This window comes from Vulpes lagopus, chromosome 3 (genome assembly GCF_018345385.1).
Source record: "Vulpes lagopus strain Blue_001 chromosome 3, ASM1834538v1, whole genome shotgun sequence".
In the NCBI taxonomy this organism is placed as follows: Eukaryota; Metazoa; Chordata; class Mammalia; order Carnivora; family Canidae; genus Vulpes; species Vulpes lagopus.
This window is the reverse complement of record NC_054826.1, coordinates 46,272,160-46,300,017: the sequence shown is the minus strand read 5'-3', so window position 1 is coordinate 46,300,017 and position 27,858 is coordinate 46,272,160. Positions and strand designations below refer to the sequence as shown.

The 27,858-nt window shown below is 40.3% G+C and overlaps 1 protein-coding gene across 1 annotated transcript in view; it reads right to left on the bottom strand.

Annotated features, from left to right (window-relative positions):
* DOCK2 (dedicator of cytokinesis 2) overlaps positions 1 to 27,858 on the bottom strand; it is a 398,532-nt gene that overhangs the window by 277,624 nt on the left and 93,050 nt on the right. The window contains exons 23-25 of the mRNA XM_041750396.1: positions 24,129 to 24,237; positions 14,039 to 14,109; positions 12,201 to 12,307 (exon numbers count right to left, since the gene is read on the bottom strand). Of these exons, the coding sequence (XP_041606330.1) occupies positions 12,201 to 12,307; positions 14,039 to 14,109; positions 24,129 to 24,237 (287 nt within the window). The remainder of the gene's footprint in view (positions 1 to 12,200; positions 12,308 to 14,038; positions 14,110 to 24,128; positions 24,238 to 27,858) is intronic.

Genomic DNA, 27,858 nt, shown 5'->3' with positions numbered 1-27,858 from the left:
ACTAAATTTACACGGGAGGCCTGTTGTCCTGTGTCCATATGTAGGTTTTGTTTGGACTGCATATGGTTTAAAAAACATATCAGGAGGCTTCACATAAAAACATATTTGTGGAACTTCTCTCCAAAGAGGGGAAGACCGGGTAGCATTGAGTCCACATACTGACATGGCAATTATCAGTTGGCATGGACTCCCCTTCCACGTCCCCACCATTCCCTGCAACCTCCCCACCATGAGCTGAGTTTCAACTCATCATTGTTACTTTGCTTTCTTAGTAGTAGAGAGATATTTCTCTGTATACGTGTCTCTGTCAAAGGTGAGAAATGAATGACCAAATGGCACTGTGTTTTAGGACCCAAATAAAAGGAATCACATTTCTTTATGAAGTAAATAAAGTTTTCACATGTTTCATAGGTAAGAAGAAAATCTGTTATAAAAAAGTAACTAAAAATATAATTGAAGATTATATTATTATTAAAATATATATTGATAAGGTTATCTTATTAAAAGGAATAATAAGTATTGCTCTGCAGCCTAATTCCCTTTTTTTCCTTTTTAAAAAACATTTATGTATTTGAGAGAGAGATAGAGACAGAGAGAGTGAGTGCACACTTGCAAGTGGAGGAGGGACAGAGGGAGAGGAAAAGAATCTCAAGCAGATTTACTGCTGAGTGCAGGGCTCCATGCAGGGCTGGATCTGACCCATGAGATCATGACCTGAGCTGGAATCAAGAGTTGTACAACATTCAACTGAATGAGCCACCCAGGTGCACCTGCACCTTCATTTCTATTACCCTCATGTGTGTGCTCAAGTTTGAAGACCTCTAGGGTAAATCTTTTCTCTCCCAACTGTAAGCTCCCTGGGGGGGGAGGGGGGGGAGGGGCAGAAACCCTTCTGTTCAAATGGCATATTGTACAGCACTTCAGAGAGTATACTTGGCAATCAGACAGACCCCAACTGGAATCCTGGCCTTGACATGCTATTGGTCTGTGACTACTGATAAGTTTCTCAGCCTCTTTTAGTTTCCTTACCTGTAAAATGGAGATATTAATCCCTACACTTTACAAAGAGGTCATGATAATGAGATAATGGGTGGAAAAAACAGCATAGTGTCTGGCACAAAACAATGGTTAAATAAAGGGTGGCCATAATTTTTTTTGAAGATTTTATTTATTTATTTGAGAGCAAAAGAGTGAGAGAGAGAGAGAGAGATCATGATCAGGGGAAGGGCAGAGGGAGAAGCAGGCTCCTTGCTGAGCAGGGAGCCGAACGTGGGACTCTATCTCAGGACCCGGGGATCAGACCTGAGCCGAAAGCAGATGCTTAACTGACTGAGCCACACAGGTGCCTGTGGAGGCCGAGAAAATGAAGGCCATTCCACTTTAAGTTCAGCGTTAGCACAAGTACAGCCATCCCAGGCCCCTGTGAATAAGAGCTGAACTTTACCTTACTTCAGTTACAGAAAAAAAAAAAAACCAGTTTACAGCTTAATGTCCTAGAAAGCCCCATATTAGAATAAAAACAGAGCCCAAGCCAAGCCAAGGGCAGGAAGCCCCTATTAGAATGAGAACAGAGCTCAATGCCCTTGAAGGCCCCATATCAGAATGTAAACAGAACTTGAGGAATTGCTCCACCCCTTCTGGAGGTCCCCTAGACCAGCCCTTAAAACTAAGCTGAAACCCACCTGGGGTCCAAGTCCCTGCTCCATTATGTCGGGTACACTTGGACCCAAGCTCCAGCTTGCAAATAAACCCTTGTGTGTTTGCATCGGTGTCGGCTCCTTGGTGGTTTCTCAGATTCGCGATCTTGGGCACAACAGTGCCCCATAAAATGATTTATCACTATATTTCTTTCATAATCCCCATAGCATAGTGCTGGCTACATTTTTAGATTTTCAGTAAATATCACTTCAATTGAAATGAATCTGCAGCTGGTTTTCAATTCAGCTGTATTGTGGTCTGAAGGAAACTTCCTTCTATTCTAGGACGATGTTGGGGCGGGGGGGGGGGGGGGGGGGCGGAAATCAGCAAAATCAAACCTAAACAGGTCCTCATAAAAGCTTAAGAATGTCCTAAAACCCTGCCTCACTATAATTTAAACCATCCATGACTGTAATCTCACAATGAAAACAAACAAAACAATTTTGGAGTCAACATATAAATGTGTAAAGATTTACAGAAACTCTCTCATTGTGTGAGTTTCCTCACATGTAAAGAATCACTTCAGAACCAGAAAGAACCCCATGGGTCACGGACAGAAAGGCACAGAAACAGCCTGATCTTGCAGTTCTCTAGTTTTAATGAGGTACTTTTTTTTTTTAATTGCAGAAGAGTTGATTTGGATTGTCATTAAAGTGGTAATTTGGGATTCCCCCCCAATTAAATCATACTTCATAATGTCATTAAAAGCTACTATTCTAAGTATTGGGGGAGGTTCAAGAGGAATTCTTTTCTTTGATTATATGCCAATTTCTTTTCACTTCAGCCAAAAAAAAAGACACTTTTCCAAATCTCTCCTGGATTTGTTCTGCAGTTTATTAAATCACTATGTTCTCTGATTCTAGATCTGAAGATTTCTTCTCAAGATTGAATTCTGCGATCAGTCACACTGAAAAGGGAAGAGATGTGAGGGACAGCCTCTTCTCAGATCTCCAAGTGGAAAGGGACATTTTGGAACTGGACGTGGCTTTGTAACACTGTAGGCAGGAGGGACAAGCCCCTATTTAAAGATCATTGATGTCTCCAAGTACTCTGATGAGAAAAAAACTTAGGTACTCAAAACTCAACAGCTCTTTCTTGAAGAAAATAAATTGGCTCCAGTATGTAAATCCTTTTACGGTTCTGAGCCTGGCTATGGGAACTTGAGGGCATCTTGCAGTTTCCATTTATCTGTTTGACCTTCTATAAAATGGCCTCATTCCTTGCTCCCAGTTCAGGCAGGATATTTTAAAGCATTGGGTGCAATATATGGAAGGAGGGGTTTTTAGGCATGAAACAATGTTCAAAAGACTCAGCAACATTATCGTTCTGAATCAGAGAATGATTTTTTAAATCAAAAGTTTTCATGTTGGTAGAGCTCTGGAAAATCTTGCTCAATGTCATGATTATATAATTGCTCTACAAAGGTTAAGTGACTTGCCTAAGGCCACACAACTATGCTACAAATGAGATAATGTGCATTGGTGTGTAGCAAAGTCCCTGGTGCATAAGATGCACTCAATAAATGTCAACTGCAGTTGCTACTGTTCATATTACTGTTGTTGTTATTATTCAGGTCTCCTTACTCTTAGTTCAGTGCTCTATCTCTTTTTTTTTTCTTTTTTTATCAGATACAGAAAGAAACCACCCTGTGGGCCCCAGCGATTTCTTGCTATTAGAAAAATGAACATTCAAAGAAACCATCTCATTTTTTTCATAACTTAAAAGGTCCAAACCTGGAGAAGTGCTATGTCTTGCCACATAACACAGGAAGCCAACAAAACACAGGAGCCTAATTTGGGGTGTGCCTACAGAAAGAGAAGCCTGACCCTCCTAACCCTTCCACCCTCAACCTAGTAATGGCACAAAGGAATTGCACACTCTGGACCAGGGATTGAATACAGGCTCTAGCAAGTCTCCCTGTACTCAAGTCCTCAGGGAAGAATAATGTCCTGGAAATACAAAATGATACTAAATGGAGAAAATAAACTGTCCCACACCTGAAACTGGGAACAGTTATGGCCAAATGGCAAAAAAAAAAAAAAAAGAAGAAAGAAAGAAAAGAAAGAAAGAAAGAAAGAAAGAAAGAAAGAAAGAAAGAAAGAGAAAGAAAGAAAGAAAGAAAGAAAGAAAGAAAGAAAGAAAGAAAGATCAGTTTCCTACCTCACACCATACATAAAACATAAGTTATGTAGATTGATTACAAACTTGTGTATCGAAAATCAAGTTATTACATTATTGGTAAAAATATAAATGAAAATCTTTTAGGCTTTGGAATTGAGAAAGATTCTTTAATAAGACATAATAAGATCTGACTTAAAATGATCAATAAATTGATATTAAAAATAAGAACTTCTGTTAAGAAATTACATCTTGAGTAAATGAAAAGATAAGTTATGAGTATATAAATGAGAAGATATCCATAATATATAAGGTCAGCAAAAGAGTATGAGGGATACATAAAATTTCCTGCAAATCAATAAGAGAAATACAACCCAGCCAATAGGGAAATGAACAAAAGACATGGACAGACATATCACCGGCATGAAACGCAAGTGGCAAAAAAAAATAAGAAAAGATTTTCATCATCACTGGTGATCAAAGAAATGCAACCCAAGATAGGGAAGAGTTATCTTACACCTGTCTCTTTGGAAAAACTTAAGAAATGAGAGAATACCCAGTGTTGAAGAGAATGTGGATCCACAAAATCCCTCATGCATTACTGATGGAATGAATGTAAACTGGTACAACCACCTTTGGAAAACACTTTAGCACTATCTCCTGAAGTCAAGCATTCAGGTCCTTATGACCAAGCAAATCGTCTAGTGGTTATATACCCCAAAGAGACTCTTGGACATGTGCAATAAAAAGCATGTACAAGAACGTTCCTAGCAGCAATGCTTATAACAGGGAAACGCTGAACCAGCCTAAGTGCTTAAAATCCATGGTTTATTCACACAATGGAACCTTCCACAGTCATCAAAACAAGGAATTCTAGCAACCTGTAATATGGATGAATCTGTATAATTTTAAGTGAAAATGAAGTAAGTGACCCCTCTACTCCTGCCAAGTTACCCAGAGTTCAATACCTTTCTTATAAAGGTAAAATAACCAAAGCACTGGGGATATACAGAGATGCAATAAAACTGCATAAGAAGGAAAGCATTAAGGAAGATACAAGAATATGGTTACCTTAGGTAGAAGACAGAGCCACATGGTTACATATAATTAACTGTTAAGTTTCTAGTTTTTGTTTTGGGTAGTGAGTAGCTGAATGTTTAATTTATTCAGTTAATAACTAACTGAATATGTAAGAAAAGAAAAGCAAACACTTGTATGGACCAATGATGAGGTGTATTATGAATCAAGTACCGTAATGCTTCCAGTTCTGTACAACCGAAGTCCTTTCTTTCCTTTCCCCTCTTGTAAGCAATTCTGACCATTTCATTGTATTACTGCCAAAGTCCAAAGACCAGTTTCTGAAAGCTGGCATCAGCGAAGCTCTACACAGAGTAGGAACATAAAGAAATAAATCATAGCCCTTACCCATAAAGAGTCCAGTCCATCAGCATAGACAGTCCCATAAACAGACAAATAAGGGTGCGAGATATCGTATGATGCAAGTCTGCACTGTGCACTGTGGGAATCACTTCTCACTGCCCAAACTGTTTTCCTTTCCCACATCTAATTTCCTGGAGGTGTGCTTCCAATTCCAGAGGCATCGGCCAGAGGGCCACCTTTATCAGAATCCCCTTGGAGGGCTGACACCATGAACATTGTTCACCTTCCCCACCAACATCTTCAGGGTCGATTCTTTGGCAGACTGTCCAGGATTCTGCAATTTTAATAAACTCCCCAGGTGCACCTAAGGCTTGAGAAATCTCCCTCACAGAAGGTCTGTGTCTTATTTTATCCTCTTTGTGAATCCAGGATAATATTCTGAACATACTAAACTCGCTACCATCCCACTTTCCCCTATTGGTCAGGTACCCTGACAGCCATACCATTTTTATAGCCCCTGGGGAAAGAGGTGGGGAAAGCTTCCTCAGGAAGGAAGAAGATGTGACAGAGGGGAATGTTAGTGGCCCCTCTCCTTGAGATTGAGACATGCAGCCCCAAGACATGTGTGTCTCAATATCCCTCTTGAGCCAAAGTCTCAAAAAGAACCATTCTGGATACGTTGCAGGGAAAGCCAAAAGCAAAGTCTCTTTTCCCTTTCCTAATTTGGTCCCTGGGACACAGCTCCAGATGCAACATTGGAAAAAGGGAGGTGGGGCACCTGAGTGGCTCAGTGGTTGAGTGTCTGCCTTTGGCTCAGGTCCTGATTCCAGGGTCTTGGGATGGAATCCCCATCAGGGTCAGTGTAGGGAGTTTGCTTCTCCCTCTGCCTATGTCTCTGCCTCTCTCTGTGTGTCTCTCATGAATAAATAAATAAAATATTTTAAAAAAGAAAAGATGGAGTGGGCTATCTTGAATCTGAAAGACTGAAGCCACAAGTTACTATTACATGAAAATTTTAAGTTGCCACAGTATAAAGTAAAGACTCAAAAAGATTAGACTAAAAACAAACAAAAACTAGAGGCTTTATCATCTTTGCACCCTGAACTTGGTGCAGAAATTTGCAAACTTGCAACAGTTGTATCCCTACTACCTCCCAGGCCCCACCTACAAGAGGGACTGAGTGCTGAAGTGCTGAATGAACACCATGGGGCTGAAATGCCTACTTACTGCAGACTGGACATCGGGTTTGGGTCTTAAAGGGGTAATAGGAGCCACTGGTTAGTGTCTGGGGGTGGGGGAAAGTGCTGGGGAGATAGAATGATACTAGGCAATATTTGCAGAGAAATGGATTATGGAAGGCTATGTATGTACAATGTCAAGAGAGACAAGAAGCCTGCCACAAGACCAGTGCATGTCCTGGTAGGAAGAGGTCTTGTGCTCTTACTGCCTTTTCCTTCTGAACAGTCTCATGCCTAATGTGGACATCCCAAGCTTCAGGTGGCCTGCTAACACCATCATTTGCTGCAGTGCAGCTATGCTCTGAAAAGCTGCAGTAATACAGCTACTACTAACATCAAGAGTCCCATTTCCTGCCCCGGCAAAGGTCCCTATACAGAGAGTTGCCCAGCATTTGAAACAGGGACAATGAGTGGAAGATGAAAGAAAAAAATTTTCTTCAGGAGATATAGTAAGGCACATTTTCTATTATGAAGAAGGAAGCACTTTAAACAAGGAAATAAGTACTATAAACTTCTACCTTGGTAAACCACTGAGATATGGGGATGTATTTCTTACCCCAGCATCACATAGCCCAATACATGAATACCCTAATACACTGTGTAATATTTGGTCTCATTGGGATGAAAGTTATCTGACTTTGCAGGACTTGATTTCTCCATCTGTAACATGGGAATAATAATACCTATGATATTGGGTTGTTGTGAGAATTTAATACATGTTTATGTCCTATATACCACCTAATACATAGTTGGCATTTAATAAATATAAGTCTCTCTCTAAGATGCTATTGATCTCATTATTATTCTTTTGGCTATTATTATACAATAGATACAATAGGTACTTTTCAATAAGTAGCAAGTGTGTCAAGTACTCTGCTGGTTGTTTTACATACATTATCCCATTTTGTAGCTAAAGAAACCAAGGTTCAGAGAGGTTACTTGTTCAAAGGAACACAGCTAGTAAGTGACCAGGGCAGGATCAGAAACAAGAATTACCTGAATCAAAAAGTCTATATTCTCACGGCAACATTCCTACTCACGTTCTTCAGATGTGGAATCCTGGAGGCTCAAAGATGCTACATAAGTTCAACAAGCAAAGTAATAACTGCAGAGTGAGAAGACTCCTCTATTTCCAGGCCAGTGCTGAGTGATGTGCTGATTAGCAAAGATAAACCCCCTATAGTACTGGGCACAGCCATCTGTGTCCCCATCCCCCATGGTGAACTGAGGTCCCTGAAGCTCCAAATACTGTGGGCAACAGATAAGAGAAGGGAGAAAGAAGGAAATTACATCCTGATAAAAGAGAAACTGGATGCTTGTACTCACAGAACAGCTTCTCAATAAAGTTTCCAAAGAAAAACCCACTAGCTGAAAATAAACATAGGAAGAACATCCAAATCTCTGTCAAGTCTGTCTCTGTCTCTCTGTCTCTGTCTCTCTCTGTCTCTGTCTCTCTGTGTCCCTTCCTGTTTCTTTCTTTCTGTCTCTCTTTCTGTCTCTGTCTTTCTCTCTGTTTTTCCATCTCTGTCTCCATCTCCATCTCTGTCTCTCCCTCTCCTCCTCCTCTGTTTGTTTTGGAAGTTGAGAAAAGCGAGCAATGTGGATCCTAAAGCAGTTTACACTGAACCAGATGGTACATCTGATTAGCATCAGACTAAAAAGACACATTACTTAGAGATTAGGTTCTCATAGGGACAAATCTGTTCCAAAGGCGCATAAGGTTTGCTTTTCTCGTAGACTCCCCTCAGAGCTTTCTCAGGGCACATCTATTCCTTTCTCCCTTCACCACCAGCAGGCAAGTCTGAGCTTGAGTTGAAGAAGACAGCAAATTAGTCTCCACAGATTTCTTAGTTCTCCTCTCACTGAACCCTGAAGTCATTCACACTGGGTAAGCCACTCCCTATGCAACCTTGGCTGCTTGAGACTCTTAACCCTCTCATACCCCAGGATAAAAAGTCATATTATGCCACTGAATCCACACAACAACCCAATAAGACCCATACTGTGGTTATTCCCACTTTACAGATGAGGAAATTGAGATTTACAGGATTAAGTAATTTACTCAAGATCACAGGTCTAGTAAAAGTTGAGACTAATTACTTCCATGAAAGAAAAAAGTGGTAAAATGTGTGAGTGTGTGCACGTGTGTGTGTGTGTTTTTTAAGAGAGCCCCATGGAACAAACCATCATAAAGAATGACTGTCAAGTGTTCCAAACTATGTAACTATGTTGAGGCATATGGCAGCAAGATAAATAATAAAACCAGAAAGCACAAACATCACACTCTGACTTTTACTTCTTGTAGACACACATAGCATGGGCCCTTTCCAAAACTATGGGGAAATGAAATTAAGATTGGAAAAAAACAAACAAACCAAAAAACACATTCAAAACCACAGTGGGAAGCACATGCAGGCCAAGGCCCTTTTATTGATCAAGTCCTACATTTCTCAGAGATTGAGGATATACATGTAGCTTCCTAGAAACAAGGAAGCTTAGCTTAGGGTTACATGCAACTGTCAAGCATGAAGGGACCCCCTTATTGCAAAGAACTGGAAGGTCAGAACAGAAGCTAGGAAAATGAAAGGAGCATTAGAAATAATAATCACAATGCCAATAACAGCTACTGCTTAGTATAGGACATTATGTTGTGATAAGTGCTTTAAATGCATTATTCACCTCATTAGCCCACAAAACAGCCTCTAAAATAGACTTAGATGATTATTAATCTAATAATCTTAATAAGATTATTAATTAATAATCTAATTAGATAATTAAGATTATCTAATAGTCTTAATAAGATTTTTTTTTTCCATTTTACAGATACGCTTACTGAGGATCAGAGATATTAAATAAATTTCCCATGGTCACAAAGCTGATAAGAGGATGAATGAAAAATTGAACCCAGGCCTAGTGAGACACAAGAACAGTGCCCTTAACCAGCAAACCTCTCTCCCCCTTCTCCATAGGATCCTTCTGAAGATAGGCCAATAGAATAGTCTGCCAAAATTTCAGAAAGTGCTTAAAAGCCTTCTGGCCCCTCTGCTTGATGTCAATACAAATGTTTAAGGCTGTGAGTACAAGCTAATGTCACCCACAATACTCCAGGCAATTTGCACATCTGGCAGTTAAGTGAGTGCAGGCTCAAAGCAAATCACATCCCTGAGGCACAGGATACTTCACAGGGAGAACAACAGGAGGGATTTCATTACAGCTCAAACTTGGCCAAGGAGTCAAACTCACCTTATTTAAGGGTATAAAGGAGACAGACCCTCAGCCAAGAGCAAATGACAGACACCCAGTAAGCACATATGAATTCAGACTGTATTCATTTGGAACCTGAACACTTAAGAAGGGGAATGGGCTGAAGTTTCCCTTTGGGGTTATTTTGGGAAGAGGGTTCACCTAGCAAGTCAATAGTGGGAGAGGAGTTACCTTTAAGCTATATGTACTGCTTTCACAAGTGAACCAAGGATGGATAGACTAATTATATATTGCCTCCCTTTTAAAATGGGTCCCCAAAGAGCACTCTGTTCAACTATTTCTAGTCTCTCTAAGTGTTTAAAGCTTAAGAATTTAGCATTTCATTTCTGTGTACAACACTGGGGCTGGCCTTCTGTCTGTTAATATTAATCAGAGGGTTTTTACTGAATCTGAAACTCAGAGACACAGCAGGACTGGTGAGCAGCAGCCGTGCAGGCTGCTCTGTGATTCTGCTAACTCTCAGGGGCCACCACCAGCCCAGGAGATGTGACTCCAGTAAAGGAATCACTCTGACTTCCACCAGCCTGGAATTGACACCACATGCCCAATCCAGGGTGGTGCTAGCACTCCATCTGTCCTCAGTGCTAAGCTGGGCCCCTGACAATGATGGCAGCACTAAACAATGATGGGGAGTCAAGTAGCCCCACCCTCTGCTGCCTGTGCAGTGCAGCATCATATGTAGCTAAAGTCATCCTTGTCACATCCCTGGGGTGGGACTCAATTCATCTCTAAAGTGACACTACCTGTAATCCAGGAAGAAACTGCCAGGGCAGGAAGGGGCAGGCATATTTCAAAGCTTTCAGAGTGAGGACAATTCATTCTGTTGTGGAGTCCATGTTCTATGTTCTGACATGGAAACCACAGAATGCCCACTTTCAAAAATCCACTATATGAGAAATACAAAAAGACTTACCAGGATTAGTTTCCAATCACCTTGCAACAAACCACCTTGCACAAATAAGCCATATATTTATTGGATTAATCTGTTGTCACACATCTGTCTGAATGGTCAAGAAATCACAGAAATGAGTTTGAAATCACAAGAACGTTTTTCTTCTTGTGCCCTTCTCCTATCCTTAACTCCAAGGATAGGAATTCAGACAGCAATTTTGGATGTACCATGTTAACTAGGCATTGGAGAAAAAGAATATTTACAGTGAAGTGGCTCCTGAATATTTCTGTGATTACCAGACAATTTACATAAATATTCAAGCCTAGCTCTCTAAAGAAATTTCAGTTGGGTGATGACTGTTCCTCTGCTTTCTAAGACCTCTTGTTTCTTGCAGTTTGCTTCTCATTTTATCACCGACACTGGTGTGGACACAGAGGAATTAAAAATTAAGAAGTGTTGGCCTTAGTGTACAGAAAGCAGTGCTGACCCTCAAAAATCATTGCTTTCACCCTCATAAATAAGAGTAATGCCAGAAATGTCAAATGTTGCTGGAGATGATGTGGTTGATGCATTCTGACTTCTTTCTAATCCTGCCTGGTCATATCCAGATGTGTGGCCATCTAGCTCACTAACCTCAAAAATAGGACACCCCAAGGTTCTTAGCACTGGGGCCCTGGTCAGAGAATTGGTGGTTATCAGAGATAAGTTTGGGGTGAGCAGAAGCTCTGACCATAACTTCTGCCCAAAGCCACTGTCATTTCCAGGAAATACCATTAAGTGAAGAAATATAAAGTATAGTACAGGTGAATATTTGCTTCTATTTGATAATAATAATAATAATAATAATAAATAAAAATAAATTAAATAATAATAATAATAATAATAAATGACCAGGGAAGAATATTTAGTATATAAGTATCTGACTGACTGCTTACACACAGAGTATCCCTGGAAGTAAACTCAAGAAACTAAAACCACCAGTTGCGTCTGGAGAAGGGATCCAAGTGATTATGCCCAGGGTCTAGAGGGACTCTTTTCACGTGGTACTTTTTAATACCTCTGCATTTTGATCCATGTGAATGCATTACCTATTCAAAAGTAATTTACAGTTTTCAAAAAAATAAAACAGAGCAAACTCCTCTAATTCCTACTCAATGAGAATCATTGAGATGGGTCACGGGAATCTGCAGTCACTCTCTAGTTTATCCTTTCACTTTGGAAACTTTGAGAACTTCTCTGTTACAGGTTCTTTCTAACAAAAGAAACTTCACTTACTTCTTCTCAAGTTGAAGACATGTGTTTAAGTGCAAATCATGTAGGGGAAAAAAACATCACAGCAGAATGACCTAACATGTATAACTCCAAATTTACCACCTCATCAAACTCTCTCAAGAGGAGCAAACAATGTAACCTAAGCTTCCTAAAATCAATTTAGATTGTGATAGCTAAGTTGTCAGCCACTTTTCTACTTTTTGCATATATTCAGACCAGGGAGTTGTTGGAGAAGAAATATTTGAGTTACCAGGTTGGTTGCTCTGGCCTGCTGAGAACATGAAGTGCATTGTGTGGTTTATGGCACCACCCACCTAGCCAGGATGCTTTGCACTCACCTTGCTTTTTAAAGAGGTTGCTCTGGACTATCTCATTCATGGACTGGACTTTCTGCTTCTGGAGTTTCACAGGGGGGATGCAGGTGTAGAACTCATATAGGAGTTGGCTGAGGGCAGGAAAAATAGGAGAGCAGAGGGCCAGTTAGATCAATGTTTGCCACATCCTGGCACTTAGAATTCATGCCCGGATTGTCAGTTCTGTGGAGGAAGAAATGACATACATCTTGCTCCCTTCCACCACTACCCCACCAAGTCCTCTCAAAGCATCAGATGCATAGTAAGCCTATATGCAGTTGGTGTCAATTTGACTATTAATAGCATCCAAAGAGATGTGAAAATCTGAAAATAATACCAATAACCCTGAGACCTTATGTGTATCAGACACATGCTTTGCACTTTATATCAATTATGCCATTTGAATCTCACAACTCTATGAGGCAGATACAGTATTTATCCCAGTTTACAAGTGGAAAACTAGGTTCAGAAAAGCTAACTAGCTTTCCCAAGGTTGCACAGCTAGGAGGCTCAGAAAACAAGGATTTAAAACCAAGTTCTGATTTTGTTACTATACTACTTTATTTACAAGTGTTTTATAGTTAGTAATACTTTATAAGTCTTAAGATCAAAAGGGTCCTTAAAAAAAGCTATGAAAAATTATAGGTTAGAACTAGTTTGGGACATGAAAAAGGAGAGTTCTTTCTCGGTAGAGCGAACATAAAACACCACTGAAACTGAACTACAGCCCCTGTCAGCTTTCCCAAATCAACTCATTGTGTTCATTCATTCCTTCAAGTACTTGTTAAGCATCTATCTGATGTATGACAGGCAACGTGCACAATAGTGGAGATACAATAGAAACAGACATGATCCCAGTCGGCATGGAACTCACATTCTAATGAAGGTTGGCACACAGCACAGAGACAAACAAATCAATATGAGAGAATAAGTGCAATGAAGAAAAGAAATAGGGAGTTGTATCAGAGAGTAATGGTGTAGGGGCTGGGGGAAGAACTGAACTTATATACAACGCTCAGAAGTAGCTCCTCTGAGAAGGTATCATTTAGTTTGAGACTAGTTAGAAAAGGACATGAGTGAAAAAACTGAGAAGATCCGAATCAAGTCTGGAGGGCAGTGAATAGAATTATAGTGATGTTCACTTCTCAGTTTTGATGACTATGCCATAGCTAAGTAAAATTTGAACTCATTAACAGAAGTTGGGCAAAGGGCATATCTCTGCAACTCTTTTCGAAATCTAAAAGTATCTCAATAAAAAGTTTTAAAATTTTTCTATATATTTATCTTGGAACTTAAGTGAATTTAGGAAAAAGAAGGAAAGGCCATATCTGGTATAGAGGCCTCTATTCTAATAGCATAGTCACTTTAAATAAATGTGTTCATCTCTTGAGAGAAATGTGATAAAGAAGAAGGCAAAAGGGAGTCTATTTCTCTATTATTCCTATTAGGGACTGGAGGTTGCTCTCTGCAGTACATACAGGACACAGACTGGAATCCTAAAATAACCTCCAAGCCCAACTGGGATGGTGACATTTACGTTTACACCAATCAGTTATTTAACCTACATGTTTTAATTCTCTACCATTCGTGTCATCAAAGAAGGATGCTTATTTTATATTATTTTTCACTGATGTCTGGCAAATTAAAACCAGAACATAGAAGTCCAACACCAGAAGCCCTATACCAAGTTCCTAACCATGGGTCCTCCCTCACCCCCCCAACTCTGGATGCCGATGTAGAATCCCCCACAAAAGTATTCCTCCTCTCCCTCTGAACTCCTGGCCTGCCATCAGAGCCCAGGAAAGTAGATGGTGAGCTCTCACCTGAGTAACTTTGCATCGAAGACCGTCTCCACATCATGGAGGACAGATGGGATATATTTCAAAGCCGCCACCTAGGTGGAAAGTGGAATAAACATGAGGGATGTCCACATCCAACAACTCCACATAATAAGGAGGATACTTTGCAATGTGAAAGGGATCAAGGTATAATGACCCTGAATCCTGCCCACTCCTGCAGAGATTCAAGACTCTGTATGCACACTGAGACATTAGCATGCACTACTTTGATGACAAAAGCAAACCACAACTTCTCCTATCTTCAAGGAGACAGTAATGGATATGATGATCACAGACTTTGAAGTTAGACATCTGTTGTCAAGTCTTGGTTGGTTCTACTCCTTGTAACCATGTGGTTTTGAACAAAACACTTAACCTCTCTGATGTGTCAATGTTCTTATCTGTAAAATAGGGAAAATGAAAACTACTTTGATTGGGAAAATGAAAAATCATATGCATGAGGCATCTGATAGAGAGCCAGGCATGTTTTGGGTGACTGCTAAGTACTTACTTCTATCATTATTGGAAGGTGGAGCGTTTGAATTGTATTGTGGGTGGCAAGGACAGCTTGGACTGAATTATTTATATTTTCTCTCCCTGGCCAATTTTTGAACAGTGGTGGGCATGTCATGTTTTGGACCACTAGATAGGTTAGTGTACTAGCTGCACATTGTGGTGGCCTGTTTCTTTCCCCTGTGCAAATTAATTGATGCATCCAGAGGTATGAGACACATGCAATCCTCTACATCACAGCAACCTTTGTGAAGCAGCAGAGTGGACTGCAATTTCTACAGAAGGAGTTATAAGTCACACGGCTGGACAATAATACTTAAGCATCTAGTAGAAAGATGTATTTTAAAATATTCTCTTATTTTTCTTTATATTCTAAAGAAAGTTTTCATAGTCTACATGTATCAATTACCCTTTAGTAATTAGATCAAAATAAAAATATTGAAACTTCCTTTCTAAAGAAAATTGTACTCCTAACCATATACAATTGAGCTTCTTAATTGACATAAATAATAATTATGACTATTCTCTGAGAACTTTTAGTGGGGCTGACACAGAACACCTAGGAGATTATTTTGTTAAACTTTGTGTCAGCCCTACAAGGAAAACTATTTTCATAGATAAGGGACCTCAAGATTAAATAAGTAGCTCCAAATCCCAAAGTTAGCAAGTAAAAGAGTCAAGATTCAAATTAGGCAGCCACCCCACATAAGCCTTGAGCTATATGCCCACCTCACTCAAATAACAACTCTCTCTATGCCTTCAACGTTTTCTTGTTTCTTGCTGTTTATAATTTTTAAAGGTCAGTAATACGTGCAATGTAAAAAATATCACACAGGATAAAGTATTAAGGTGAAGATTGTTACTAAAGTCCCACATCTCCATCTCAGCTCCAATCCTTATTCCCCAGAGGGGCTACTACCAATGAGTTTCCTTTCAGATTGATTTCTGTGCAGGAATGTGCATGCATGCGTGTGTGTGTGTGTGTGTGTGTGTGTGTGTGTGTGTAATTTAGACAGTTCTGCACCTTGTTTTTTGTAATGAACCCTACAGCACTGATAACTTTTCATGTCATCTCATAGAGTACATTCCCTTCATATCCAACCACTACTTAGCAATGCCCTTATGAGTACACAGTACCTTCTTTAAATCCTCTCCTATTGTTGGATTTCATACTATATTCAGTTTTTCTTTATTGTAAAATATGTGGTAAGAAAAGAGTTAATATATACTTTTATGTACCTGTAAGAATCCCTACGAGGTGGACTACTCAGATGAATTAGTGCATCAAAATGTGTATATATTTTAGGAAACCCTGTCATATTACCTTAGAAAGAAACAGTAACCAGTTTCCTTTTATTCCTTTCCCTATAACCCTAACATTGGTACACAAATCTTTTTAGTTTTGTCAATGTGATATATAATTGTAACTGTAATTTACAAATCTTTGGTTTCTAGTGCATTGGGCACCTTTTCTATATTAATTGAACATCTGTATTTACTAAATTGCTTGTTCATGTCTTCTCATTTTTTGAAGAATTTATTTCCTGATTTGTTTCTGGAATTCTTTATGTATCATTAAAATTAACCATTTTGCAGTAACATGATTTGTAAGAATTTCCTCTTGCTTGTCCTGTTGTTTGTTGCTTGGCTTTTAGCTTTGTTTATCATATCTTTCATTGCACAGAACAACTTTAATCTGTATGTTGTCAGATTTGTCAGACTTTTTCTTTATAGTTATTGGATTTTGTATCCAGGAATTTATTTTTTATTCTTTCAATTCGAGATGACAAGAGATAACAAGATTCCAAAGCTGATGTTCTATTGGGACAACCTTGTTCCATGTTAGGTATCCTGTGAGGGAAAAAGTGTTTGCAATAAAATAATTTGGAAAAACCCTGGCTTAAGTAAAAATAAACCAGTAAGCTTTTTTTTTAATTGCAGAACTTTTCATAATTTTAATATGCTAGGGTACACTGTAACATTTCTCTAGGCAGTTACAGTATCCAGTACATTCGGACCTAGCTGGTCAAGGCCATTTTTATCAGGAAGCACCAAACAGATGTAGCAAAAACAGATGCCTGAAAAGCTGGGCAAGCAAAAGAAAAGAATGAATGGGATGAGTCTGGGCCAGTGGGAAGTAAGGAGACATGAGGAACTCACACTCTCTCTAAAGAGTAAGTCATTCTTGTTGACCTGTTCTAACCCTGTGCTAGCCAAATCAAACACATCAGCAGGCTGCGCTTCCCCTATGGGTTATGTATTTACAATGTTTAAATTCTAAAGAGAGGCCCTATGCTGAGACATATGCCCTGAAAAGACTGGTCCGAGGACTCTGAGCAAACTGTCCCTTCATTCACTCTTAGACCAAAGAACATAGAGCTCTGGGCCCACGGGGACCTAAGTAGGAACCTCAGTGCTCTAACTAATACCTGCATGTGCCCAGGGCCATTTCCTCATGCCCTGAGCCTCAGCATCTTTCCATGGGGCAACAGGGAATGATGTGATATACTTTCCTAGTATATCATGTACCTATTACAGTGTCCAGCACACAGTAGGCCTCCAAAGGTGTGTGTGCTGAATTTTACTTTATTCCATCTCTCAAACAGCTTCCCTTGCTCCCCAGCACCTGGGTAAAATATAATATGTACTTATCAGAATTAAGACCAAAGTGAGAGGACAGAAATAGAAATCAAACCCTCAGCAAGTTGGGAAAGCCAGGACTTCATTGTCTATAGCAAGTTACTGGCTTTCAAGAGCTGCATACCCTTCCAGGGCTTTGAAGTGATACTGTAGAATAGCAGTCATCAGGTGTCCTGCACTTACATGCTTCAGCTGTTAGTGGGGAAGGGTTGGATGGTACTGGGACAAGGTTGTTTCAGAAGAAGCAAATCTTCCCAGTATTAAACTTCCATCTGGTCCAGGAGGCCTCACAGAGAAGTGGCAGGTCTGTGGTTTCCTTTTCCAACAAGGGCAGCCTACCTCTGACCCAGGAAGTCTGTAGCACTGGCCTCAAGGCTCCTGTCCATGGCTCTACCCCTCATATGCATTAGTGGAGTAATGGCAGGTAGGTTCTGTAGGTGCAACCAGCAATATCCCCTCCAGAAGGCAGAGCAGCTCAGCCATAAGACTGTCTGGGGGCCTCCATTTGTTGCATGTTTCTAAGGCCTAGAAATTAGAAACACCTTGGTTTTCTAGACCTGTTGTCCTCTTAGGAACTATGTTGCTTTACTATTGGTGTAATTTTCACTCTTATTAATACCACTATTATACATAAAATAATATTGTTATGTTATTACTTTCATCCCATAGTATATATTCCCCAATATATAGAATATTTAAGAACATATACAGATAAGTTATTGTATGTGTATATAAATGTATATAATAGTATTATTAATTTTAGAGTTTTAAAATAACAACCATTATTAGAAACTTTAAACATGTCAGATACTTAACATGCATGACCTCACTGCACTTTACAGCCACTCTATGAATATACTGTCATTCCATTTTACTAGTGAGGAAACTATAGCACAGAGGTGGAATAATTTGCCAGAAGCCACACAGCTAATGTGCAAAATAATAAGAATTTGTACCCAATCCTGTCCAACTGCCCCTAGCCAGTGTGTTTTGCTACTGCCACCCTGCTTTAAGGAAAGGCTTCCTTCCATCTTGGCAAGTGAGGAGGTTTTGGTAGGAGAGAGAAGGCTGATTTGGGGAAGGAAGTAGATAAAGAACTTTCCTCTCTTTATGAGGATAATTTTTGAAAAGAAGCTACAGTTTTTCTGACAGTTCCTCTCAGTTAAGGATCTTCCTTGCCACATACATCAGGCATGGTAAGAATGTGGCAATGAGTGGATTTCCTAGATTAATCACCCATTCTCGACCCCTTTCAAAGGCGAATTTCAGCCTCAAGAGAGGTAGATCCAAACCAAGCAACGTTGGTTTCACTGGCCCAGAAATAAGCCATGGGAGGACACTTGAGATGATTGTTATCTACATAGACTTCCCCAGAACTGATAATCCTGGGCTGCTAGAAAACAGCCATTATTTAAAAATAACAACAAAACTCAAAACTGAACAGTTACACTCCCTCAAACTCAAAGGGGATTTGTCTTTTGAAGGTTTCCAGACTCTCCCCCTCCAAACTAAGTAGGAATTAACTGCACAAACGCCAGTAGACAGAATTTTAGCCAAAAAGAGCATGTCTTGCATTGATGTGGGGTTTTATAAGAGCATTAGGCACCTTCCTGATTTAAGAGCACAGATAGTATTTCTATCCCACCAATTTTCAGTCCTTTTATTTTCACCAAGCAATGGATAGTCAAGGTCCATGGAAACTGGGCAATGTCATAGAAATGCACCACAGCATGATCAGAAGAAGACAGCTTCCTTAGAGATATGGAGCTGTCCCTAAGGACAATACATGTGACTCTCAGGACAGGCAGCCTCCTCACCAATCTTTCAGGGAAAGAGAAGAAAAGATGAACCAACATGCTCCAGAATACATATGTCTCCATGCTTTCTGTAAACCAACATTATGCTGCCTCTCCGACTTGTTGGGGGCAGAGGAGTTTAGTGTTTACGAATGGCTGCCTGAAGAGGCAGACTGTCTGAGCCAAGTCCCCATGGATCATTTTTATCTGTGTGGTCTTGGGCAAGTTAACTCTGTGTTCATGTTTTCTCACCATGAGAATAAAGGAAATAAAGTCACCTAATTTAGAGGCCGATGTGAAGATTAAATGTTAGTGATCAGTATGACTATAGCAGCCTCACTGGAACAAAATTTCATCCTCCCCACCACTGAAGCCATTGTCCCCAAACATTAGCTCTAAGTATGGGGTATATGGTTGAGAAGGGGACAAGTTAAATAGTTAAGTCTCATTTCTCCTACTTCAGGAATTCAGCATACAGCCTATGGGCCAATTTGCAAGAATGGACCGCTTTCTTCCTTTAGTTTGGACATTGGAATGTTTTATACCAATAAACAATGAAAAGAGAGGAAAGAAAAAGGCATCCTTAATTAGCTGGTTTCCATGACTATGGACCAAACATCTATCCATCTTTACTATTGTTTACTGTTGCTGATTGCTTATCCACTTGGCATTTTGCAGGGAGACTTGGGTCTTTCCTGAAACTATGCTTTCTTTGGTGGTGATTAGGAACACAAACTCTGGACTTACACAGTCTGGATTCAAATCCCAGACCTGCCCCTTCTTAGTTGTGGTTAAGTTATTCATCTCACTAAGCCTCCATTTCCTCATCTGTAAAGTAGAGATAAGAAGAGTAGTATTTGCCTAAGAAAGTTGTTGTTATAAAAATCAAATGAGCTAACAATATATGTAAAGCTTTCAGCTCAATGTGTGATACATAATAAATGCTAAAACACAAAACAGTGGAAGCTAATATTCATTGTTTCATTTGTTCACCCAAAAAATATCCAAGTATCTACTAAGTGGCAGCCACTGGATCAGATGTCAGGGACACAAAAGACAGAGGTCCTTGTCCCTCCTGGACAGTCTAGTGGTATCGTTAGCATGTATGGCAATCATAATGGCTGAGAGAGCATACTATTCAGCATGAGCTGTTCATTTATTTTCACTTGTACCATCAAATTGGAGCATTATGATGAACCCTGTACGTAAAGGAGAATGGGACAAATGGGTCTGTATAATGTCACCAAATGCCTTTACTCACATTTGAGCTATATCCAATTCACTTATGTATGATCTTGATCCTCTCAACCTACTATCAGTTTTATCAACAATGCTCATAGGGCTGGCACACACAGGGGTTTCTAAGCTCATGGCCTGTTACAGGGAATATGTAGAAACCCCCACTCTAATCCATTCCTTGTGGCAGAGAGAACATTAACTTTGGAGTCAATAGACCTGGGTGCTTTGAAATCCTAGTTCCACCACTGTGGATAGATATAATTTGGGGTGAATTGTTTAACGTTATGAGCCTCCTGTGGACACCGAAGACAGTGATTCCTTGCAGATCTCTGGTAGGATGAAAAACACTGTATGTGAAGATCCCAGCTTCATGCCTGGCACATGGTAGGTGTGAATCAGTGAAAGGTATTTTTAATGATTTAATGATTAAATGATTTTCTACCTTCTCCAAATTGCTGGTTTAAAATTCTCCATAGTTTTGGGCGAGCTGCTGCCATGCCAACTCTGAGCAATAAGGAAAACAACAGGAAGCAATTCACAAACACCAGATGAGTCTTAGAAATGAGAAATAACTTGATGGGATCCCAGAACTCACAATGGACAAAGCCAAGATTGATTGAACCAGATCTTCTCTATGCTAAATTAAAGCAGGGATGAATGAAGATTTCCACCATAAGCTGCTACTCAGCTGGAGGTGTAAAATTTGAACCAGGAATGGCACTCATTGTCATTCTTACTCTACCCTCTAACCCAAAACTTATTGCAGACACTACTAATAGATCACAGCACTCTTTCCCACCATACCCCATGCAGGCTCAGAATCAGGACTCCAGTCATTCTGTACTATTTGTCATTCCTTTTTTCTCTTCCCATAGAGTCAGTTCTTATGGGTTTATTCTCCCTGAAATTTATATCTGTGTTTCTTGATCTAGCTGAATAACCAAACGTCCTAAAACTGTTCAGCCTCATGTGACAAGGTTAGAAATATAAATATCTTCTACTCTAGGAAAATGTTCCAAATGCTTCTGTTTTATGATGAGGTAAGGAAGGGAGAGGTATAAATGACTAAAAACTATTTAAAATGAAATATGTAATAGGCTCTATATCTCTCCCTTTACATATGTTGCTTTACTTAATCCTTTCAATATTTCCTTTAGATTAGACATTAGGCTTTCCATTTTATAAAAGGATAAACAGAGGTCCAGAAAACCAAAGCAATTTGCCCAATGTTACATGCTCAGGTGTGTTACATGCCCCAATTCTCACCCAGGTCTCTTGGGCACTCAAAGCTCTTTCTCTGGTAGCAAATATCAAAATCCAAGAAGATTCCTTATATGAAACTTGCTAACATTACATGGCCTTGACTCCTCTCCCCTCATCAGCCCATGCATCATACCCTAAAATAGCATTAAATCTTCAAAGGCTGTTGCTTTCTATATTTGGATAAGGCTACATCCTTCTTTGACAAATTTTCAGCAACCATAGAAATAGGTAGAAAGTATCATTGATTTTATGTAAATCCTGGAAGCTAAATTTGGTCCTCAGAGCAAATTAAGAAAAGGGATGAAGGCCCTTTTGATGACTCTGGGTTGGAAATCCATGAAGAGAAACCAACATAACACAGCCCAAATCCCAGGGAAAATAAGGCATTTCTAACATAGCTTCCCAGACTGTTAGAACTCGGGTAAAAAGGCTTATGGCCAGACCATAATAATCACATTAGTTCTCTACATTTGCATAGCATTTTATAATCTGCTTTTTCATAGACAGTGTTTATTTGATCCTCATGTAAACAGTGAAGTCTTACAGATGAGGAAACAAGACAGTGAGAAGTTGAATGAGCAGCATAAAGTCCTGCAGCTGAGGAAGAACATTCTTGTTGACCTGGATCTTCTCAGTGTCATGAAACCTCACTGGCTCCTCTGAGCTTTGTACCTTCCTCTCTTTCTTCCCCTTCTTATTCTCTATGCCCCTATGTCCTTTCCCCAAACCGAGAAATGGGTGCTGAAATTAGAAAGAGCGGCTCCATGATAGCTGCTTCCCTCCGGCTTTCTCAAGGTCAGCGGTCTGTCTCTCCTGGCACCTCTACCTCTCTGAGGCATCTGCTCCCTTCTCCTCCCCACCAGCTGGCTTCCTTCATTTGTCTGTCATTTCTGCTCCTTCATGCTTCAGCTTCCTTGGGACTATTTCTGACATGACTCAATGCGGCAGCCTCTCCCATTGCAACCAGTCAACCTCAATCCCCACCAAACATCCTAACATCTCTCCCAGGAAGCTCAGGTGTTTCTAATATAATACAGGCAGGGTGATAGGCTCCAGCTCTTATCACATTTCTTCATGCTGTCCCCTGCTCCTGCTATTCCCTTTATTATAAAATAATGAAGGTTTGTAAAAGGATGAAGGAAGACTTAAAACAACAACAACAACAAAAGGGAAAGGAAGGAAAAAATGGTAAGATTCATCCTGAAGAAAACGGTCTTATCTCCAGTAGGTGCTAAATGAGTAGTGCAAAGAACAGTGTAATGCGGCAGCTCAGAGCAGTCTTCAGAGACAGGTAGGAAGAGATCTGAATGCCAGCCATATGCTTGGAGTATGGAGCCTGATGAAGTGGTATCAATTCTGAGCTTCAGTGTCCTCATCTGTGAAATGGAGAACTGCACACCTATCCTGAGAGTCATTTGTGCAACAGATATTTCTTAAGCATCAGCTATGTATTAGGATGTGCTATGTGTTGAGGACACAGTAAACTAGGCAAAGCCCTCCTCTACACACTCACACACATAGGTATACACATGCAAACACACACACACACACACACAAAGAGGTCTCCAACATTTGCTCAATCAAAAGATGCCCTTAGCAGAGTCATTCCTGAACTTTGTTTCATACCAGGGAGTTTTTTTTTTTAAACTAGCCTTACCCTAGTCACACTCCATACTGATTAAATTAGAATATCTGGTGGTGACCAGGCATCAGAATTTATAAAAGATTTCCAAGAGATTCTGATATGCAAAGTTGGGAACCCATAGTATCATCAGTGGACACTTGCCTAGACAGACTTCTGCCTCTACCTTCTCACCTCCATTTTAACTCGACACTAGCACCTCATTAATTCCAGCCAGAGGCTGGGTGATCACAGGCATAGCAGATATTTAAATTAGCAACTAAAAGGATAACTCTGATTAAAAGAAGAAGAAGTAAATCTGCATTAACTCACTGGTTTTAATAAATGTGTTTCTTATTCATATAATATGAGACAGCCCTTCCTGAACACTTACAAGTCAATCCTGTGAAAGTTAGGAAGCCCTCCCTGAAAAGCCTCTTCATTCAGCCTCTCTGCTGCTAAACTCTTGCTCAAACTTCGGGTAGGATTTAAGGTTTCTCAAAGATCTACAGAGTTTGTACATTAGCATCATGAACCATAAATTAGAAGACCTTTCTCCAAAGTATCTCTGGTTTATTGAGGAGACTTTACCCCCAAAAGGGGATCTGAGCCTGAACTCACATCCTTGATATCAAGACCCAAGCTGAGGTCAAGAGTTGGATGCCTAACTGATAGAGTCACCCAGGCACCCCACCATTGTCACCATTAGAAGTGAATCAGGTTTGACCTATTCCCTTCCAGGTAGCAAAAGCTTCAGTTATTTAAAAAAAGAGGCACTGTAACCTTCACAAGAAGCAAACAATAAATGTGTTTTCTTCTGCCCTGTGGAGCCCTGATGTTCATGATCCTTGTACCATGTGGCCAGCCCAGACCTTCAACTAACACAGGATTACATATTCAAGCAAAAGTAGACATTATCTCACCATACTATTATTTATCAGATGACCAAAGGAAAAGAGTTTTTTGTTTGTTTGTTTGTTTGTTTGTTTTAGCATAAACCAACCTGCAAAAGGATGGTTGTTTTATATTGACTTTTCATCAGGTTGTTGATGGATTCAAAGAGCCGTCTCATGGATTCTTCAAACTCCATCTGTTCTTTGCCTTCATAAAGCCTGAAAGAAGACACATCTGGGTCATTTCTCAAGCCTACAAGCAATACCTTTGAAAGTGTGTGCCAGCCACAAAATTCATTAAAATTAAGATCAAGGGGTAGGAGACAGGGACTTCATCGCCAGGGTGCCGAGCCAGCAGTGTTTACAGGCATCATCCATTTTTGGGAAAACTTCTGTCCACACATAGAACAGATACCCCCCAACAGACTCCCGCCTTTTCTTTTTTTTAACTCTGAAGAACCTCAAAGGAATGAAACTCGTAAAGCTGAGGGGACATTAATAATTTCACCTTTCTGCAAGAATCAGATGGGAGATTGTAGCACCAGATTTCCAAAGTGTCTGAAAAGCATCAAGGAGAAATCTCTTCAGGTACACCACCCTTTCACTTAGCCATTGCCTACTTTGTCAAATAAATACATACTTGCCAGTTCTGTGTCAGGGGCCACTGTTTACCTGACCCTCTCACTTCAGGAGTGTGCTTATCACCTAGTTGAAACCTTTTGTTCCTCTGACTATAAAGGCCCTATACTGTTACTGTCAAAAATGTAAACATAACAGAATTGCATTACTTATAAAGTGAGAGTCCTTATTAATCCTACCTCGAGAATAGGGATTGTTAAAATTTGGATGGATATTCTTGCAGATATTTTCAAGGCCCACATGAATATATACATGTACTTTTTTATAGTAACCATTTCCTTGCATAAAATCAGTCTCCAGGCTCCTGAAGCTTCCGGCTCTCTTTGCCCGGCCTTGGAGTGCTGTTTAACCCGAGGCCTCTCCAAACAGGGCTTTAGAGCCAACCACGAAAAATCTGCAGCCTACTCTGTGGCATCCTGTGCAAAATACAGAGAAGAGTGCTCCTGTCTCCAATTCAGATAAAGAGTGTCTCCTGTCACTGCCCTGCAGAGTCAGATGCCACTTGCTGTGGCTGCTGGAAAGGTGCTCTCCTGAGATAAAGCACTGACACACTTAACGGGTCTGTTTGCTCCATCAACCACAGGAAAGGTGGTCTGTCAAGTGCTGTCTGCACTGAATTCCCACCTATCCCCTCACCCCTCTTTTCTCTTCTTTTGGCTTCTCTTCTATTGCCTTTCTCTGTCTTAAACATTTGTCTGCTTATCTGCCTATGAGTTTTATTTACTCTCTGTTTCTCTGGGTCACTATGTATATGTCTGCTTTTCTCTCTTCTGACTCTGTCTCTGTCTCTCTATCTTTTAGTCACTCTGCCTCTTCTTTTTTTTTTTTTTTTTCCTGATTGACCACTTCCTAAAGTCCTCCTGAAATAAGAAGCTTAAGAGAAAGCCAGCACTAAATATTCCAATCAATGACAAGGGCCCAGTGATTGCTGCCTACTTTCTGGGCATCTAGTTCAAGGTCATAGAGACAAGTCTGTGAGAGGATCCAGGAGTCCTAAAGCAGCTCTCTCCCTTTCCTTCCCTCATGCCCTCACCCTTCTCTAAAACTCCTCAATCCTCAACCTTCTTGTCCTGCTAGCACAGAGATGTCTGCCATAGAGTATGTATTTAGAGTGCATTAGCTCTGGGTTTCCAATCTCCACTTTGCCCCATACTAACTGAAGACCTTCTTAATGATAGCAGATATTCCCGAGCACTATTCTGCCCCAGACACTATCTGCATACATAATAAATCATTCACCTTCCTGATCACACCATGGTAGGCCCTATCATTATCCCCATTTTACAGACTGATAAAACTCAAGCAACATGTCCAAGGACTCCACACCTGTAAGTGTTTGAGCCAGAACTCACACTGGCCATCCAACTCCTGGGCCCACCCTCTCAATCACTTTGCACACTACTTTGCTCTATGATTTACTGCCTCTCCTCATTTCCATAAGCCCCCATTTTCTCATCTACAAAATGTAGGCTGTAATAACACTGTGCCCGAGGATTGTGAGGAGACTAGCTCACACATGAAGTGCTTGTCATATGCCTTATGCCGGCAAATGTTAGCTGTCATCAGTTGTTAGGAGTATTACTATCATTTCTGCTTCAGAGATAAGGACACAGACAATTCCTAAGAGGTTGAAACTTGTCCAAATCCTATCAAAATGCAAAACTATAAGACCCGATCTGCAAGAGGAAGGCAGGATCCTAATTCAAAGTGGTGGTGGTTTCCCCATAAGATGACACTGTTTAGTTCTTCTTTATGCCCAAAGCTAAGCTAATGGATGGTCCATCCCAGGCCTTTTGCCTTGAAATCTGTTACTCTTTCCACTAGTCACAGTTGCCTGAAAACATCTAATAAGCAATCTCACAATCCCTATTATGGTCCACAGTGTCTTCCACCAACATTTAACACCCAGACATGGACCATGTGGAGTCACCATTACTTACATATATTTGGACTTTCTCTGTAAGGCATACTTACTAGTGAATTTGCATGGGGTTGGCAGGGAGAGTTTCCCACCAAGTCCTTTTCTTGGGAACCACTTGTGCAGCCTACAAGAATGGCCTCAAGCAGCCTTTTCCTATTGACTGACCCTGCCCACACCCACCTTCTATAACTGAATGGTCTTCTGGTGACTCTCTCCTTGGAATTTGTATTTTTTTAACACAGAAACTTAAAAACAGGCTTTATTGGGGGTCATCTAAATGGCTGCACTCTAAGGGAATGTTCATGAACTCCTGATGAAGAGATCCTTGAGGCTGTCCTGGTTTCCAACAGTTGTGTGTGTGTGTGTGTGTGTGTGTGTGCGCGCGCGCGCGCGCGTGCGCACATGTTTAATGCTTTTTGGATTATATGAGCTGCACAAATATCCTTATGATAAATTCTTTTTTTTTTTTCTTAAACTAGCCCTGTTGGATTTGTTGCAACCCTGTCTGGTCTGGGTTCTTCAGGTTGGGATGGATTTCTTCCTGCTGCCTCCTGGAGTTCTAAACCAAGAGCTGTGGGCAAGGCCAGTAAGTACCTAGTCCATGCTTTCCATTGTATAGAAGAAGAAACCAAGGGCCAGAGTGGGCAAGTGACTTGGCTTCACTGCCATCTTTTAAATGTTATTTGACTGAGGTGGGAAAGAAAAGAGACATTTAGGCTATGAGACCAAGTCAGGGCTATGCATTCAACTTTAAACTTGTAAGAAACTGAATTTAGTTCTTACCACCAAGAAAAATCTGATTTGCTCTAGGTCACAGACTGTACCAATGGTATAGCTTGAACCAGAACTTAGCACTCTTTGCCTTCTGTGCTCTGAGAATCTAACAGGGGAGGGCAGATGATACAGATCCCATGAGGCCAAGATCAGGGGCATCTGCCTCTGGGAATCCAAGCTGCTCCCTGTTACTCATGTCACAAGTGAAGTACCTAAACATCACAATCTAGTTCAGAGAAGGAAAAATATTCTACACCACCCTAAGTTTCATCAAAGATTAAAAAACCAATTCTGTAGAGAAATGGCTTGCATTTAACAGTGACTACATCATTAAGCAGAGTTGTTGCAGTCGTAGATAGCAAATGTACCTGTGTGAATGTGTATGTGTGAATTTTTAAACCCAGGGTATTACTCGGTAGAAACAAGAAGAGCTGGAGAAAATTAGTGCAGTTGGACAGGAGAAGTGGCACAAACAGCTATTTAGTGCAAAGGGTTTTCTCTCTAGC